We start from the raw sequence: 20367 nt of genomic DNA, 5'->3' as shown, positions 1-20367 counted from the left end.
CTCGGTTCTTGGCTTGTTCTTACTTGTAGGCCTGCTTTGTTTCATTGGTGTTGAATAGTTTCACATTATTGACCATTTTAAGTGCATCTTCTTCACTGTCCTTTATGTATTCTTCAAGGCCTCTTTTCTCCTCCTCTGCTGTCTGATGGACTTGCAGCATTCCTCTTCCAACTGAGCTGCGAGGGAGATATAGCCTAGCTACATTACTGCGAGGGTGCAGAGCATGATTGATGGCCATTATTTTCCTGGTCTTACGATCCAGCGTGTCTAGCTCTGCCTGGGTCCAGTCTATTATTCCTGCAGTGTATCTGATAACAGGTATAGCCCAGGTGTTTATGGCTTGTATGGTGTTCCCGCCATTGAGTTTGGACTTGAGGATTTTTCTAACTCTCCTGATGTATTCACTTCCAATTTTTCTTTTAACTTCAGTGTGTGCAATGTTATCAGCCTGGAGAATGCCCAAGTATTTATATGGTTCTTTCTCTTCCAGGTTCTTGATCTTGCTTCCATTGGGCAGTTCTATTCCTTCTGTTTTTTCTTATTTTTCCTCTGTTCATTATTAATGCAGCACACTTGTCTAGTCCAAACTCCACTGCTATATCGCTACTGAATTTACAGACAGTGTTTAGCAGTGATTCGATTTCTGACTGGGACTTTCCATACAACTTCAGATCATCCATGTACAGCAGATGGTTGATTTGACTTGATGTTTTAGATGTTTGGTATCCGAGGCCTGTTTTGTTTAGTATTTGTGAAAGTGGGGTCATGGCGATTACAAACAACAGAGGGGATAGTGAGTCCCCTTGGAAAATGCCTCTTCTAATGCTAACCTGTCCAAGTGTCTCGCCATTGATTGTTAACTGTGTACTCCACATGCTCATTGCTTTTTTGTGTAAATATCTGAATGTTTTTGCTGACACCAGTTGTTCCTAAACATTTTAGTATCCATGTGTGAGGCAATGAGTCGAAGGCTTTCTTGTAGTCAATCCATGCAACACTTAGATTTGTTTTTCTTCTCTTGCAGTTTTCTAAAATCATTTTGTCAATCAGCAGCAGGTCTTTTGCGCCTCTGGTGTTCGGGCAATTTCCTTTCTGTTCAACTGGAAGCTGTTTGTTAGTTAATAAGTGTTGCATCACTTCATCTGCTATTATTCATGTTAATAATTTGAACATGGTTGGCAGCCAGGTTATCGGTCTATAATTACTTGGAACTGCACCTTTTGTTGCTGGGTCTTTCATTATGAGATGAGTTTTCATTAATGTTTTCATTAATGAGTTTTCATTAATGTCTTTCATTATGAGATGAGGTTTATTATTATTATTATTATTATTATTATTATTATTAATTGGTGGGACCACAAAATTGGAAAAGTTGTAGAAAATGAAGATGTGAAAATATTATGGGACTTCCAACTACAAACAGACAAACATCTGCCACACAATACACCAGATATAACTGTAGTCCAGAAGAAAGAAAAACAAGTCAAAATAATCAACATAGCAATACCAGGTGACAGCAGAATAGAAGAAAAAGAAATAGAAAAAAACAAGAAGATACAAAGATCTACAAATCGAAATTGAAAGGCTGTGGCAGAAGAAGACCAAAATAATTCCTGTAGTAACTGGCGCCCTAGATGCAATTTCAAAACATCTTGAAAGCACCTCAACACCATAGGGGCCACAGAAATCACCATCACCCAACTACAAAAAACAACTTTACTGGGAACAGCCTACATTTTGCAGCGATACCTGTAACAACAACAATACTGATAACAAAATTCTGGCATCCCAGGTTCTTGGGAAAGACTCAATGTCTGGATAAAACAAACCAGTCAATAACACCTGTTTAATTGTGCAAACAAGAAATAATAATAGAGTAATAAACAAAAACAACATTTAAACTAAATATTAATCTTAATATAAGTTTCCATAACCAGCAATACATGGGTGGGATTCAAGAAGGCAGCAAGTATGTCCTAGGATTTCCAAGGAATGACTTCCTATGGTCACTTTTTGAAAAGCAATGGCAGGGCAGGTCACCACATAATGATGAGTCCCATATGCTCTCCTATGGTGAGCCAACAGATCCATATATTTCTACTTCCCCATCTGCACTCTTTGCCAGAAACACACAGCTCAGTGAGAACTAAATACAAACCAGTCTTATACAGTGGCTTCTGGATCTTAAGGGATCATTATTTTAAGTTCATATCAATATTGAGTTCTATTTATTTATTTATTTATAAATTGCCACATTCCTAAAAAAAACTCAAATAAGCTCAAAGCTACCAATAAAAATAATCAAAACAAGGTCACTACATAAATAAAAGGAAAATAACAAGCTCTTGATTATTAGAAAGATTTTTCAAAATCTAAGAAGTCGTTCAGATCACTGATGAGGAGAATATACATCATCAATGGATAAATGGGATAGCACCCCTTAAATTAACTGGCAATTTGCTTAGAAAGTCCCTTAAGGACTTCCTCTGAGGACTGAAAAATAGGGTACCAAGGACTAAAACATTTCCTACATATAACACTATGTTTTGGTAACATGTTAAGCCTATGTGGTACCTTTTTTTTTTTTTTGGTAAACTACAACAAAACGTTACCCTGAGAAGATGTGACAAAACACATCTGAGAGTGTTTCAAAATTTAAAATAGTAAGATTGATTGAAGCTACAAAGATTGATTAAAGCTATGACGACTTACTCTTGATGGTTAATTCATCTTTGAGGATGCTTGTGTATTCTTCAGTAGAGAGATGAGGTGGCAAACCACCAACAATCAAATGTACCCGCACAACTGAGCTGTTGTTTTCTACAATGTAAAACCTTGTTTGATTCATCTGACGAATCGAAGTCTAGAAAAGAGAGCTGACAATGTACCACATTCTAGACAAACTTCCATTAGAGAGAAATTTCAGATTCCAATAAGCAGGAAAACCATCACCACTAGCTACTCAAAACAGATATTAGATCACTAAATCCAGTTCTCACATAGGGCTCCCCTTTCCTTTTCTTTTGACTTGCTCACTTTGTGTTGCACGTTAATAAAAGATTTAGGAGTATTGGTAAAGCAAAACAAAAGAGGACAGTTAAAATGCCATCATGATTCACAGTCTCCAACATAATTTTAGATTATGCGTCACGGAACTCCCAATTCCATGCCAAGAATGCACTATGCAAATAAATATGCATAACTTTCCAAAAAGGTGTTTCCCCCTCTAGAAGATTTCAAATATAATGGCAGGAAGGCAGTGTAAGTGGAAGGAGTTAGGGGAATGTTATTTGAGGTAGCCATGACAAGGAAAAGCCCCTACAGATCCCACAGAAAGAATAGCGATGTGTGCAGGGCATTAGAGTCCTACCCAATGGTCACTGGAATATATGCCAGTCACTTTCCTTCAGTTTCTGAATCTCCAAATCTAATGAAAGAAGTCCCCAGAGAAGGTTTGAAACCTGTGAAAAGGCCAGCCTTACAATTTACCGCAGTTGCCTTGTTAAGGACTCCCACCTTCCTACCCACACATTGCCTTTCAAGGAGATGCAATGTTGTCTAGTCCTTCCTGACCATCTCTGCTGAGAGGAAAGGGCGAGGTGAACTCTCAGAACAGAATGGACTTTTGGAGCCCTCCTGATCTCCATCTGCCCAAGCGTCTGGAAGCTTTGCTCAGCCAATGCAAGCTTTTTACTTGATTTAGAAAAACAAAAAGAACCCACCAAAACATCTCTCCACCCCACCCTCCGCCAATTAAAAAGAAAAAGCGGAGGGACGTGCAATAGGAAGCTGCAGCATCAATCAGTTTCTCCAAATGGATAAGCCAAAACAAAACACTCAAACTTGCTTTTCACTAGACAAACTGAGCTGGGACAGAGATTGTTGTTGTTTGGGGTTGGGTGTTTTGGTTTGGTTTGGTGTGGTGTGCTAAAGGAAACAAAGAACAGGGAATAAATGAGTGGTCAGGAACAGGATATCTCCTTGCCAGACGGATGGAGTGAAGACCAGGCTGAAAGGGGCAACCTGAGGAATGGTTGCAGCTAGCTATTCTAGGGATTGTGACCACTACACTGGAATGTGCCTTGTCAAGAGGCTAAACATACAAACTGGGACCTAGACATTTTAAAGTGATACACATGATTAGTAGCTGCTGGCAACAGCTGATTACTTTCCATGTAAATTTCTACTCCCTGATTTAATAAAAATCCAATGATAACATAAGACAAACATTCAGTGGAAACATTCAGAAGTATGGAAAAGCAATATTGCAATGCTCCTTATAGGTTTACCTTCCTTATGTCTTGAAATCTGCCGAGAATCAATTCATGATCATCCAGGACCATTCGTTGAACTAAAGAAAGCAAACATCATTCTTATGTGGTTCCTTCTTAATTAAAAATCAATCATGGAACTCATTAACATCCTCAAAACTTCCAATCTGAATACTTATTCATTCAGTCATATTTTCTCTTCCAAGTAGTAACACAGAGATGACAATTTTTTAAAAAAAGTAAATCAGTGCCAAAGCCTCCAGACTCTTCAAACTGAAACTTAACATTTAAGGTTCTGAAAGCAAGTGCTAACATTAGATTGTAGTGCCACTTTGTAACAGTGAAAACTATTAATAACTTACCTTGCTTGGAGCCCATCAGTACTTCTACCAGTCCAAAGTTTTGGAGGCTTTCAGACTGCCAAGAAATGAGCACATTCTAATAAGTGACAACCTTTTTAACTTTGAGGTTTTTCTGTCTTAGTAACTAAGAAGTATTCACAAGCAAAAATAAGACTTTAGCTGTGTTTTTGATCTTTGATATTCATAGGAATAGGAAGCTGTCTAATACTGAGTCAAACCATTGGTTCATCTAGCTCAGTTTTGTCTACACTGATTGGCAGCAGCTCTCCGAGATTTCAGACAGGAGTCTTTCAGTGTTCCCTCTAACAGGGATTCCCAGATGTTGCTCACTATAACTCCCAGCATCATCAGCTGCAATGGCCTTTGGCTGGGATTCTGGGAGTTGTCGTCAACAACATCTGGGAATCCCTGTTAGAGTGAACAAAGGAGTCTTTCCCAGCCCTACCTGGAGATGCCGGGGATTCTGCATGAAAGCAGATGCTCTACCACTAAGCAACAGTCCCATCCCCTAAAAGGAAAAGTACACATCCATCTGCAAATTCCAAATACATAAAGAACTTGCAATAAACTAACTTAATTATGCATACCAATTCTCAGAAATAAAACACAATGTGGGATGAAAATAAAGATAGAGATTTAGCATATTCTGCCTTTTAAAATTGCACCTAATAGTCAATAGCACTTAAGAACATAAGAACAGCCCTGCTGGATCAGGCCCAAGGTCCATCCAGTCCACGATCCTGTTTCACACAGTAGCCCACCAGATGCCTCTAAGAAGCCCACAGGCAAGAGGTGAGGGCAGGCACTCTCTCTTGCTGTTGCTCCCCTGGAAGTTTTTCACACATGGCTTTAAGCTCACATCTCTTCTGGAATGGAGGGTGTGCGTTCACATATTGGCCAAATTTACCCTGAAGTCCCTGCGAGCTATCAGGGAGCACTTCAGACACAATTTGGGTTTTTCATCGTGAATTAGTGTGTAGCCCGATCTATATCTGGGGTTAACAACTCCACTTTTTGCATCAGATTTTTGGGGCAATTTCAGGCACACAGTAAAGCCTCGCAGAAAACCTGCTGTCTGGGAAAGCTCCTGCAACTGGTAATTGAAGGCATCTTGCCTCGAAGGCTGGAGGTGGCCTACAGCCGCCAAACTAAAAGCCATTGATACACCTCTGTGAATTTGTCTAAGCCATCCAAGCTAGTGGCCATCGCCACTTCCTGTGGCAGAGAATTCCATAGATTAATTATGCACTATGTGAAAAGGTACTTCCTTTTGTTGGTCCTAAAATTCTTGGCCTTCAGTTTCATGGCTTGACCCCTGGTTCCAGTGTTGTGAGAGAAGGAGAAAAAATTATCTCTGTCCACTCTCTCTACTCCATGCATAATTTTATGCACCTCTGTCATGTCTGCCCATAATCACCTCTTTTCCAAACTAAAAAGCCCCAGATTCTGTAGCCTTGCCTCATAAGGAAGGTGCTCCAGGACCCTGATCATCTTGATTGTCCTTTTCAGCACCTTTTCCAGTTCTTCAATGACCTCCTTAAAATACGGTGACCAGAACTACACACAGTACTCTGGCTGCACCATAGATTTGTATAAGGGCATTAGGATATTAGCGCTTTTATTTTCAATCCCCTTCCCTAATGATCCCTAGCATGGAATTGGCCTTTTCCCACAGCTGCTGCTCATTAAGACGACAGTTTCAACGAGCTGTCCACCACGACCAAGATCTCTCACCTGGTCAGTCACCGACAGCTCAGAGCCCATCAGCGTATATTTGAAGTTGGGGTTTTATGTCCCAACATGCATCATTTTACATTTCCTGACATTGAACCGCACTTGCCATTTGATCGCCCACTCATCTCATTTGGAGAGATCCTTTTTGGAGCTCCCCACAATTTGTTGTGGATTTGACTACCCTGAATAGTTTAATGTCATGTTCAAATTCAGCCACTTTGCTGATTACCCCAACTTCTAGATCAGTTATGAACAAGTTAAAGAGCACTGGTCCCAGTACAGATCCTGGGGGAACCCCACTTCTTACTCTTCGCCATTGTGAAAATTGTCCATTTATTCCTACCCACTGTTTCCTCTCCTTCAACCAGTTACCAATCCACACATGAATCTGTCCCCTTATCCCATGACTGCTAAGTTTAATCAAGAGCCTTTCGTGGGGAACTTTGTCAAAAACGTTTTGGAAGTCCAAGTTTAATATGTCAACCGGATCACCTTTGTCCACATGCCAGTTGACACTCTCAAATAATTTCAAAAAGTTAATAAGGCAAGACTTGACTTTGCATAAGCCATGCTGGTTCTTCTTCAGCAAGGCCTTTTCTTCTATATGCTTAACAATTTTGTCCTTAAGTATGCTTTCCATCAATTTACCTGGCATGGAAGTTAAGCTAACCGGCCGCAATTTCCCAGATCCTCCCTGGATCCCTTTTTGAAAACTGGAGTCACATTGACTACTTTCTAGTCATCTGGTACAGAGCCTGATTGTAGGGACAAGTTACATGTTTTTGCTAGGAGATCAGCAATTTCACATTTGAGTTCCTTCAGAACTCTTGGGTGGATGCCTGGCGATTTGTTTTTAGTTTTTCAAGACAGTTTAGAACATCCTCTCTCATCACCTCAAATTGGCCCAATTCTTCAGCTTCCATGCCTGAGAAGCTCGGTTCTGGAGCAGGAATATGGTCGGTATCCTCCACCAAGAAGACAGATGCAAAGAACTCATTCAGCGGTGGAGGATACTGACCATATCCCTGCTCTGGAACTGAGCTTATCTTCCTTAATAATCCCTTCCACGCCTACATCATTTTATAAATTTTATCTATCTATCTATCTAGTTTGTTTGTTTATTAATACATTTCTATACCGCCCCAAACGCAAGTTCTCTGGGTGGTTTACAAAACAATAAAAACAGCCAATAAAAGATTAAAACATTTCAACAATTAAAATTAAAAAGTTAAAACTATTAAAACACAATTCAAACATATCTAATTAAAAGCCTGGGTGAACAAATGCATCTTGACTGCTCTTTTAAAAGTTGTAAGAGATGAGGAGGCTCTTATTTCAGCAGGAAGTGTGTTCCAAAGCCTCGGGGCAGCAATGGAGAAGGCCCGTCCCTGAGTAGTCACCAGATGAGCCGGTGGCAACTGCAGACGAACCTCTCCAGATGATCTGAATGGGTAGTGTGGTTCATAGCAAATAAGACATTCTCTTAAATACGTTCCCTTAAATTTAGGGGTCCAACTGCCTCCCTGGTAGGTTTTCTGCTTCTGATATATATAAATAAGTTCTTGTTATTCCCCTTGACAATTCTAGCTATATGCTCCTCAAATGCTTTTTTTGCATCCCTTACTGTCTCCTTGCATTTCCTTTGCCAGAGTTTATACTCCTTTCTGTTCTCTTCCTATGGACAGCACTTCCATTTTCTGAAGGAAGTTTTCTTCCCTTTTATAGCTTCCCTGACTCTACACAGGCTTCTCACCTCAAAACACTGAAAACCCAACACTGCACAGCCTATAAAGCAATACAAAATTTCAGGGTTCAATTAGATACTGAAGCACAAAGAATGTCACACGCTGCAATACTACAAAAAATATTCAAACAACTGATGGGAGGAAGGAGGCAGTAAGCTACACACTCATCTATAGGAGAGGACTTTACATAAATGTATTTTTTCAACCCAGTTGGTTTTAAGGAGATTGTTTTAAAAGTAACATTCTCAGGTATAGGAAGAAGTAGCTTCAGAGCTTAGGAAACACTTGATATTAAAAGCCTTGAAGCAAATCAGAGAAGCAGCAAAAGAGGAAAAGATTAGCAGACCCTCAATGCTCTTTCCTGGGCTTGAACTATATCCTCTCAAGTAAGCTATCCTTGCTTGGCTCTGGAGGGCAGTACATTCTGAGCATGGGATACATATGCATTGCCCTTCCACTAGCCTGGTTCTTCAGCATGATGCACACTCCCCGGCTTGCACTGTTCACTTGTGGGGAGAACAGTATGGATCACTCCTGAGTCTCTTTCTTGTCTAGAGCTGCATATGCCCAAAAAAGCCACTTTACCTGGGCCCTCACATGCCTTATCCTGATCTATCACAGCACCGGTCAGATAGAGAAGCAGGGCTGAATTCTAATTGTGCAGAATAGGAGCTCAGCCCTACCACCTCACACAGCAAAAAAGACGACAACTGAATAGCAACCCTACCAGTTCTCCTGAAAGGGGAGGGCTCAGCCCCAGCATGCATCCGCTTGCCCAGCTGGGGGAAGACAGGGCCTGCAGGGGCAGAATCCAATCCTGCTAAGTCCCTAACAAGATCACAATTCATCTAGGCCAGGCCTGCTCAACTTAGGCCCCGCCAGCTATTTTTGGACTACAACTCCCATAATTCTCAGCCACAGCAGCCAATAGCCAGGGGTTATGGGAATTGTAGGCCAACATCTGCAGGAGGGCCAAAGTTGAGCAGGCCTGATCTAGGCTCACTTTTCTTCCATTAATACGAGAAGGAAACAGCTAGATTGAAAAAACTATTTGCTTTCTGTCTCCGCTGATCATGAAGTAAATAAACAATTTAAAAGATCTTGGAGTTTGAGACTCCCTTATACTGTTTGGTGTCATTTGATTAAACTGTGTATGAAAGTTATTCTGTGGTATTCTGGTTTGTATAATACAAGCCAAAGCAGGGGAAAACATAAGATATCTACCCAGTTGATATTATTTACCTGGTATCCAAGTAATGGAAGGACTTCTTTTATTACCATCTGAGTAGTGCTCTCTTTATTTATCCGTATTGAGACACAGGCCATTCCAACCCTGGGAAAAATATATCAGATACAGAAGGTAGAAAGGGTCTGAGAAACGTCAAAGAATTCCTGGTTTCTAGACGGAAACACAGATAGTTGAACTCCACAGAAATACAATTGTTCACTTTACTCAATGAAGCCAATTCTGCTCCCCATAAAACCAGCCACTGAAACTGAAGAGGCACATCCATGTATCTAAACTCAGAGAACTTGAAGAATACTGAACCCTCCCCTAGCTGCCATGCACCTTCCCACAGTCGTGCCCCCTAGATGCTTACTTCCCAGCTAGACTCACTTATAGTACTGGAACCTAGCCAAAGGAAAAGTGGTATCAGGGGGACTGAGGAAGGTATGCGACGAACAAGGGAACAGATGGACACACACACATCATCTCCCTCATTCCATTTGACTTGATCACAAACAAGTGTTAACACAAGGATTTGTCTCCATCATGCGCATCTCGAACATGAAAAGAACTCCAACATTCCTGTAGGTATAAGTTAAATGGCCAGCAAGCTGCCTCTTGAGAGGCTGCCCGGGCCATTTAACTCAGCTATGGGACTGCTCTTCAGAGACTGCACCCCCAAAACTGGGGGGAGGGAGAATAAAAGCAATCCCATGGGGGACCCTCTAGCAATGGGGGTCCCCACCACCACCGTGTGGGTATGCCCCCCGCACCGATTTCCAGAGAGCAGTTCCTGAAATCCACCAATATTCTGCTGGGAAGATGGTAATTCTGAGCAACAACAGTTTTGTGGGGGCCATGTCAGGTCTAGTTGGATCCAACATTTCTCACAGTGTACAGGTCTAATAATTAAGACTATCAGACAGAATATAAATTTGAGACTATATGGGAAGATATACATTTTTAAAATGAATAAAAGTTTTAGAACTAAGAAGAAGCATTATTTTAAAAAATGTAGTGGTGTTCATCTTTCAGCTTGGCCTAATTATAATTAAACTTATTTAGCACCACAGAAGGGGACTGTAAAGATCCACGCAACTATCCTTCCCTTTTCTTTTCACCTGTCTGCCTCTAAAATTCTTTCTAGTGCGTGACTGATGAAAACTTTCTTTTGAGTATGTTACAATTGGGAAGTGATCAAAGTACTCTTTTACCTCAGAGAGGCTCCCCACAGCAAAGATTGGAAACCTTTGAGTTTAGAGGGACATTTCCTTAACAAAAATATAGTCCAAGGCTACACATGTTGCTCTTGTTATTTATAACATACTATCGCGTATTTGGACTGGGGAGTGGGGATCCACTCACTTCAGCCAGCCAGGATAAATTTTTATAACTTCATTGTCCTTAGATTTGGCTCTGATGATCCAAGCTTCAGGAACAGCTTCTCGAAAAACTGAACCAGAAGGGGTTTCTTCCGAGGCATCATTCCTGTTAATTATGTCATCACAAAACAAGGCCTGCTGAGTGAATGTCTGAAGTTCATAGTCTTGATGATCATCATTGATGTAATATGCCCTCAGTGCAGCCTCCTACAGAAGCAAAGAAACATAAAGTAAGCTTGATTTTAAAGGCCACATAAATATTCTTCAACAGAAAGGAGACTGGCCCTCATATACTTGACAGACAATCTAACCGCTCAAACCTCAATCAGCAATTAACTTTTTCCAGAGCAGTATTTAGACAAGAGTGAGGAGCAGAAGGTCAGTGGCTCAACCTCTGTCTCTTAAAGCAGCCCATCAAAAGGTAGTCAACACATACCAACTTAGCTCATCTCCACTTCTTCTACATTAACAACTGGGGGTTCTCCGCAAGCAGGCCCAGAAATACTAGTTGCTGACCCAAGTTAGTGCAAAGCAAAGTTCACAACATTAAAGACTGCTATAGTGCAGAAGTTAGTCAGAGATAGTGGCTGACATGTTGATCAGTGTACTGCATGGAGTACAAGCACTATTAAACTAGCACCAGAGGATGTCGTAGTTGCGCTAAAAAAAGGATTTGCACAGGAGTCCTATTGCACTATAGCACTCTTGTGCAAAAGTTCCCATTACCACAAATAATATATAGCACAATAGATACAGCACAGCAACACTAGTCTGGAACACAAGCTCCAGGTGCAGCACAACTAGCTAGTGCAACACCTTTGCGCTAACACAACTCCATCCGCATGTGCTATGCTGTTCAAGGAGAGGAGAGCTGGTCTTGTGGTAGCAAGCATGACTTGTCCCCATAGCTAAGCAGGGTCTGCCCTGGTTGCATATGAATGGGAGACTTGATGTGTGAGCACTGCAAGATATTCCCCTCAGGGGATGAAGCCACTCTGGGAAGAGCAGAAGGTTCCAAGTTCCCTCCCTGGCTTCTCCAAGATAGGGCTGAGAGAAATTCCTGCCTGCAATCTTGGGGAAGCCGCTGCCAGTCTGTGAAGACAATACTGAGCTAGATAGACCAATGGTCTGACTCCGTATATGGCAGTTTCCTATGTTCCTATGTTCCACATGTCAACCAGGAAGTTTTAAATAAATGTTGAAAGCTAAAAGACAAAGCAATACAGCCGCAGCAAAGAGCAGTTCCATTATCTTCTGACAATCAAAGTGCAAGGACAAAGTTCTGCTGGAAGATCTGGCAAGATCCACCATAACAGTTCTTATGTTCTTATAATGGCTACTACATCAGACACTCTTTGAATTACAAATACCTAGTATTTATTGATTTGAGGATTGCTTAATGTTTGGAATAACAATACTAATAATAAAACTATAATAAAACTATCTACCACATATATGGCACAATTGTGAATATTTAAAATACCTGCAAATCAACATGAATCACTGACATTCTTACCACAACTTCTTCGTGTTTTGCAATCCTTGGAACTGTTATAAGCCGATACTGATTGCGTTTTACTGCATCATTCCCATCGTATATTTTTAATATTTGTTTGCCTAAAAGCACAATAATATTTTAGCATTTAAAGTAAGAAATAAGGTAGTGTGGACATTCAATTACTAAGATAAGTTTAAAGCAGTTTTTTGTATCATCATCTTTATTACGGTCACTGGCCTGAGAGTTGTATCTGCACTCGATGCCTAATTCCATTTCCCTTACTTATATAGATGCTGAGAAACTTTAGAAGTAAAATGTAGCAAAGTGTCTTAGATTTCAACCAAACTTTGCTTTGTTTCTACTGAAGGGATTCAGCACCTCTATTTAAACCTTTCTCCTTTACCTGTCAATTTTAATTGTTCTTTACTATGACCAGTTCCATAGCGGAGTAAAAAAATAGGGTTGCAAACTTTTGTTTTCAAAACTACTGGCCTCTTGGCTTCAGCTGGGGACAGTGCCAAGGTCAAATTTGAAGCCGACAAGTTTTAAGATTTCATTATGTTTTCTTCACAGAACATAACTTTATTGGTTTGACCAGTACAGTACTGGCTGGCTGACAACCTCTAGTTTGCAATCTTCAAAATAAATGCCAGACTACTTAAAGGCCATACCACTAATTAAAAAGAAATCCAAAAATGTGTCTGTGCAGATGCACATGAACTTTTTGTGCTATGGAACAGAGTGTCTCTCTCCTTCATGATATTATGTGACTGAGTAGAACCATATTCAACAGGAGCAGGGTGGGCTGAAGCTGCCATATAATTAGCAGGTACATGTAGTGGATCTAGAGGACCCATTTGTTCCAAAAAATGATGATAAAGTGTGACATGACTTCATTGCACTAGCATTTCCCTGCCCCTGCAAGCAACAGTCAATGAAGCAGAGAGGGGGTGAATTAAACGCACGAAGACATGACGTGTTTTTCCAGCAGCAAATTATAGAGGTGGGAGGCACTGCTCAGGGGTGCCCACACATCTTCCTGTAACATGCAGCTTGGGCCTTAATCTCTGGTTATCACTTCTTTTTAGGAATGGATCCAGCCAACTACAGGACAGGATTTTAAACATTCTCACCATCCTGTTGCCAGCACCCGAGGTTCCGCACTGAATGCAGGGGACAATCCTAGGTTGATTTAGGAGCAATGTTTAGGCAGCAAAAAATAAAAATAAAAAAAATACTGCAATATTTTAAACCATCTATAAAATGGGAAAAACCAAGAAGATCCTGCTCCTTAGGTAGTTTTCTACCTGAGTCGAACTTTGAAGCTCAGGGAACAGAACAAGGAGTTTACAGAGTGTGGCAGGCAATAGAAATAAGAATACAACACAGAATTAGTCTCTAACACATAATTCCATGTTTGTAGGTACAGTCGTCCCTCGCCAACCATGAGAGTTGACATTGTGATGAATGGGAAACGGGGTTAGGGGAATCATGATCGGGGGGGGGGGGGGGACCCTGACCCACCCACCCCCGCAAATCATCCTGACACGGGGGGGGGGAGGGAAAGTTAAACCAGTTTTTACTTTTACTGCTGCTGCACGGCAGCAGCACAGCAGGAATGACAGCAAGAGCTCTGCCTGCCTCCCAAGTGCTCAGGTGCTGGAGGCAGCAAGGGGTCAGGTGCTAGAGGTGCTACCTGAGACTTATTATTGGTCCAGGTTTTCTTGGTAGTGGTATTTTGTTTTGTTCAGCCCCCAACCCCATTGGCTTTCCTTTCTTTCAACTGTATGAAGGGCTTGGGGTATATTTATGGGGTATTGTAATCTCATTTAGACTTTAATAAGATATTAATATTTTTTAAAAAACAACAACTAGATAATTCAAGTAAAATGCTTTGCATACTCAAAAACTGCAGCACTCAAGATGATGATGGCAATAATAGATATTCACACAGAATCACCAAGTCCTAAACATACAAATATAAGCTAATAAAACAACAACAACAACAACGGCGGCGTTGGATACCAAACATGTAAAATATCAAGTAAAATAAACCATCTGCTCTACATGGACGATTTGAAGTTGTATGGAAATCGAATCACTGCTAAACACAGTCCGCATATTCAGTAACGATATAGCAATGGAGTTTGGACTAGAGAAGTGTGCTATATTAATAATGAACAGAGGAAAAATAACAAAAACAGAAGGAACAGAACTGCTCAATGGAAACAACATCAAGAACCTGGAAGAGAAAGAACATTACAAATACTTGGGCATTCTTCAGGCTGATAACATCAAACACACTGAAGTTAAAAGAAAAATTGGAAGTGAATACATCAGGAGAGTTATTAAAATTCTAAAGTCCAAACTCAATAGTGGGAACACCATACAAGCCATAAACACCTGGGCTATACCTATTATCAGATACATTGCAGGAATAATAGACTGGACCCAGGCAGAGCTAGACACGCTGGATCGTAAGACCAGGAAAATAATGGCCATCAATCATGCTCTGCACCCACACAGTGATGTAGATAGGCTATACCTCCCTCACAGCTCAGATGGAAGAGGAATGCTGCAAGTCCATCAAACAGCAGAGGAAGAGAAAAGAGGCCTTGAAGAATATATCAAGGACAGTGAAGATGATGCACTTAAAATGGTCAATAATGAGAAACTATTCAACACCAATGAAACAAAGCAGGCCTACAAGAATGAACAAGTCAAGAACCAAGCAGAAAAATAGAAAAAAAGCCACTGCATGGTCAATATTTTCATGATATAACCGGAAAATCAAACATCACCAAGACCTGGCACTGGCTCAAGACAGACAACTTGAAGAAAGAAACAGAGGGTTTAATAATGGCTGCACAAGAACAAGCACTAAGAACAAATGCAATAAAAGCAAAAGTTAAAAAAATCAACAACAAACAGCAAGTGCCGCCTTTGTAAAGAAGCAGATGGAACAGTGGACCACCTAATCAGCTGTTATAAAAAGGTCGAACAGACTGACTACAAACAAAGGCATGACAAGGTAGCAGGGTAGCACTGGAACATCTGCAAAAAAATACAAGCTACCTGCAGCCAAAAATTGCTGGGACCACAAAACTGGAAAAGGTTGAAGAAAATGAAGATGTAAAAATATTATGGGACTTTCAACTACAAACAGACCAATATCTGCCACACAATACACCAGATATAACTGTAGTCCAGAAGAAAGAAAAAGAAGTCAAAATAATCAACATAGCAATACCAGGTGACAGCAGAATAGAAGAAAAAGAAACAGAAAAAACAACAAAATACAAAGATCTACAAATCGAAATTGAAAGGCTGTGGCAGAAGAAGACCAAAATAATCCCAGTAGTAACTGGCGCCCTAGCTGCAATTCCAAAACTTCTTGAAGAGCACCTCAACACCATAGGGGCCACAGAAATCACCATCAGCCAACTACAAAAAACAACTGTACTGGGCATAGCCTACATTTTGCAGCGATACCTATAACAATATCAATAACAAAATTCTGGCATCCCAGGTCCTTCGGAAGGACTCACTGTCTGGATAAAACAAACCAGTCAATACACCTGTTTGACTGCGCAAACAAGAAATAATAATAATACTAAAACAACAACAACAACAACACAACCACTTTATTTGTTAGCCTCCCCATAACAAATTGTTCTCTGGGCAGCTTACAAACCAACATTAAAACATGAGATAAACACACACATTAAATCATAACAGACAAAATGCAGGGGGGGGAGAATACAAAATACAATACAAAAACAATTTTAAAAACATTAAATTGCTAAATATTAAGCTAAAAAGTTGTTTTGTTAAACTGAACCGAGGTTTATAATCACAGGATACATTTCTTCATATCAGGCAACAATGTTCACTGAATACAATGATTTAAAGATTGACCACCCACCATAATGTACCTTCTGCCAAGACAGAACCACCACCAACAGTAACACATTCACACATACACATATACACACCTCAAGAGTTATCATTATCACTGTTCCTCTATTTCCATAGCTCCATTTTGCCCTTGCTACTCCCTGCCCCAATCAGGAGCTTTACCAAGTACAGTTCAATGCTAATAAGCACGAACCAAAAAAGTAGAGGCTGTTTGGGAGAAAGTGCCTGCTGCTGAGATAGCAGGTCTATAATTTCATGACCACATCAGCTCTCAAGGCATAAATTCTTCCACATCCGAGATATACTACTGCACTGTTAAGTTGTACCCATAACTATTTAAGAGTCTCTAAGTGGGGTGGGGAAGAGCTATACTGCTCCTGAAGTAAAAGCAGTGTTCCCTCAAACAGCATTTAAACAACAACAACACTGAGTAGAACAGCACAACCAAGGTAACAATAACCAGGAGGGAATATTGTGCTTCTTTACTATAATAAGAAAAGGCAATTGGACAACTTGAAGTTAGAACAAGTTGTTCCAGTAAGAACTAATCAGCCTACTTTCCTTTCACTGTCTCTACAAATGGACTAAATTTGGTTCAAATTTGGGTCCACAAGCTACATCTCTTGCACCTCAAATGTTCAGTCATCCGCCATCTTGGATCGGGGTGAATGACATCACAAACTACACCATTGAGGTGACCCTGTGTGTCACTCACTACAAATGTACCAAATTTGGTTCAAATCAGTTAGATTGTCCACAAGTTAGCCCACCCGCCCCTCAAACGTTCATGTGGCCTGCCATCTTGAATTGAAGTGGATGACATCATCACACACACCACACCATTTGGGCATCCCTATGTGTCCCTACGGGACATATAGTGGTACCAAATTTGGTTCAAATCAGTTAGGCGGTTCACAAGTTAGCCCACTTGCACCTCAAAAATTTATGCATCTGCCATCTTGGATCGGAGTGGATGACATCATCACAAACTATGTGGTTGAGGTGTCCCTATGTGCCCCTACAACTGTACCTAATTTGGTTCACATTGGTCCAGGCGTTACAAAGTTACTGGGGCGGGGGGGAGAGACACAGAATGCCAGGTCAGCTCATAAGCCTACTGGAAAGTAGGCTAAAATTTCCACTGGGCTAGTGCATAAGCCTGTTGTGTGAACCTACAAGGCTCTTAGATCCCATCCAGTACAAGAGACAACAATACTTATCCCAGAGCTAGTAATGAGGTACAAGTGTTCTACTTGATAACAGATGCCAGCTGACTTCAGTCTCGACACAAATATGCAATTAGGCTTATTACAGTGCCATACTTGAGCAAAGATTTTATATTATGGTCCCCATAATATTTGAATCCAAATAATCTCTTTAAATCACTATATTCAGTGAATACTGCTGCCTGTGATGAACATCCAAAAGCCATCACTCAGTTAACCTGAAGCCTTGTTGCTGTGCCTGGCTCCTCCTCCCTTTTATTGCAGCTCAGTAGAAGAGCTGCAGCCTAGGGAGGAAAGAAGGAGATGTACCCTGCCAGGCAAGAAAAGCAGAAATTGCGCATCTAGGTTGCTGCACCTGGCTCCTCCCTCTCTGCCTCTGGACCGCGAAAGGACCTGCAGTGCAAGGGGGAAGGGAGGATATACTGTCCCACAGCAATGGCACAGGTCAGACAGGGGAGAAACAGCAGAAATGTTATTGTATTGCAGGGGTGGTCAACAGGAGATTCTCCAGCTGCTGTTGCACTACAACTCCCATCATCCCCAGCTGCCATCATCCCCACTGCTGTTGTCCAAAAGCAGCTGGAGAGTCTCAGGCTGGCCACTCCATAATGCTATGTTATTTATGAAAACTGCCTTGGGGACCCAGCCCAGACTCAAAAGCAGGATAGAAATAAACTACGAAAACAAGCAAGATACAGTATCAAACAGTGACAAGCCAATACTTTGGAACATCTCCACTGCACACACTCCACATCCCTCACTTCAGTTTACCAGACTGAAGATTGTTCTCAGCTGTGTGAGTAAGAGAGGACCTAACTGGATTTGCAAATGTATCACTGCCTGTGAAAACCAACTGCATACTGTTTTGTGCAACATTTATTTACATCCTGCTTTTTGGTCAAGATTGGCTCCCAAAACAGGTTACAATTAAAACTCACACAATGGTAAAATATTATACCCGGAAATATTACCATTAGCTGGACTATGGCATCAACTGTCAGGGACCTCAGGAGACTGCCCCTGCTACCCTGCTCTGTTAGTGTATTGCAGCGGAGAATGATAGGAGTTGTAATACAGCAACATCTGGAAAGGTTGACCTCCTCTGGTATAAACCCTGCTCTAAACAGCTGCTACCTGCTTAATAATAAGTCGCACTTACTTGAGTCTGTTGAAACTTGGGTTTCTTTCAAAGATACTTGTGTTGAACTATCAACATCGTCATCGTCATCTGCAGAAAGGAAAGTAGAAGCTCCTTTAAATGTATACACCACAAGAGTATATTTTTAAAAGAGGTTGCACGGAAAACAAACCCAAAAATTAATTTAAGGTTAGTAAGCAGTGTCAGATATCCCTCTTCTAGAAGCCTATAGTGAAAGGGGCACTTGATCTATAACGATTTGCAATTTTCACCTTTCCCAGATTACTTTTATGAAGGTCTTATCTGGTAATGTAATGTTTGGTATAACAAAACATGAAGGTATGGAATCCTACAAGTGGAAACTGAGTTACTGGTTGAAGAGTTACCAGAGGTGAACTAAGCCCAAATCCCACTTCAAGCAGAGTTTTTCAGTGAACTAGAATTGAATTGTTGGTTGCCTTGAACCGGAACCAAACCCCGAAAGAGAGAAAGTGGCAACTGATTCAAAATATGGTTCAATAATTAGCCATTCAGCTTTCAATTGGATGGTTGTTTTTTTATTTTCCTGGATTTTTCATCCTGTTGCATTCCTCTTGTTTGTAAAAACCTTGAAAAATCCAAAGCCCCTTGATTTTTTTTTTAAAAACCACTTAGAAGTAGTACAACAAAACAAGTACTACTGATAAAAAATGCTCTCCTTTTGGTGAGGTGGGTGGGGGTTTGAGTCTTTATTTAGAGGCTGTGCAATCAAGGACACACAAGAAAGAAACAAATGGACAGCATGGGGGAGATGAATTGATTGAGAACTTAGCAATAAGCCCCGAACATGGCACTATTAAACAACTGAATGGGTTTTTAAAAAAACAAAACAAAAACTAGTTTATAGATATCAAACACGCCACTTTGGTTTTGCTTTGTTTTCTTTTTAACAACTTCTCAATGATGCCAAGGTGCCATCATTCATAACCTACACACATGAAATATAAAGAAAACATCAAAAGATATGAGTCACACTTCCACTTTTCCCCCTCTACTGTTCAACAGGTAACCCTATCCAACCCCAGTACAGCATCCCTCCAGTGGTTGTTGCTGGTGTCTATCTTATGTTTCTTTTTTAGATTGTGAGCCCTCTGGGGACAGGGAGCCATTTTGTTCATATTTATGTAAACTGCTTTGAGGACCTGTGATGAAAGTCGTTGTACAGATATTCATCACTGTAACTCTCACGGAAGTTAAGACAGTCCATGAAGAAAAATTTCCCTTCATAGCAAACTAATTAAAGGAAAAACAGAACTTTGCTTGAAACTAGGGGCGTGCAGAATGTTCCGAGCTTGGAAAGTTCCAGCTCAAAAAAGGCAGTTTCAAGTGTTCCAAGCTCGGAAAAGAACACCCTTCCAATGAAGGGCCTGTTCTAAGCTTGAAACGGAATGACCCCATTCCGAGTTGGAATGTTTCAAGCATTCTGAGCTTGTTCTGATGGAATATTCCGGGCATTTGCGTTCCTTTCAGAGCTTGGAACGGAATGTAAAAATCGTCCCAGGCACATGCCTACTTCGAACACATGACTCGTCAAACTGAAGGCCAAGGAAGATAAAAGCTAGAATTACAATGGAATCAAGTCTTCCTTTGATGCTTAGGACAGTAACGTTTAGAAGCATTAAATGCTAAAGCTTTTGGAGAGCCAGAATTATAGGTTAGTAAAATGATTCTGCTATGCAAAGCACAATTCACACTAAGTTACAAGAAACTGTTTCAATGATAAGAGTTGAATGCCCAAACACTTGGGCATTTCTTCCTCACATTCTAATTAGGAAGGTTTTACACTAAGAACAATGATTTATTTGTGGGAGGGTGAAAACAAGCCA

General features: G+C 40.8%; 1 protein-coding gene across 1 annotated transcript in view; it reads right to left on the bottom strand.

The window, feature by feature from the left end:
• The window catches only part of DGKQ (diacylglycerol kinase theta), a 105052-nt gene that overhangs the window by 34787 nt on the left and 49898 nt on the right, over positions 1–20367 (bottom strand). The window contains exons 7-13 of the mRNA XM_053290593.1: positions 18524–18592; positions 12239–12339; positions 10706–10929; positions 9355–9445; positions 4634–4688; positions 4290–4351; positions 2713–2863 (exon numbers count right to left, since the gene is read on the bottom strand). Of these exons, the coding sequence (XP_053146568.1) occupies positions 2713–2863; positions 4290–4351; positions 4634–4688; positions 9355–9445; positions 10706–10929; positions 12239–12339; positions 18524–18592 (753 nt within the window). The remainder of the gene's footprint in view (positions 1–2712; positions 2864–4289; positions 4352–4633; positions 4689–9354; positions 9446–10705; positions 10930–12238; positions 12340–18523; positions 18593–20367) is intronic.

This window comes from Hemicordylus capensis, chromosome 2, assembly GCF_027244095.1.
Source record: "Hemicordylus capensis ecotype Gifberg chromosome 2, rHemCap1.1.pri, whole genome shotgun sequence".
In the NCBI taxonomy this organism is placed as follows: domain Eukaryota; kingdom Metazoa; phylum Chordata; class Lepidosauria; order Squamata; family Cordylidae; genus Hemicordylus; species Hemicordylus capensis.
The sequence above is the reverse complement of the archived record's forward strand: the minus strand, read 5'-3'. Positions and strand labels throughout refer to the sequence as shown.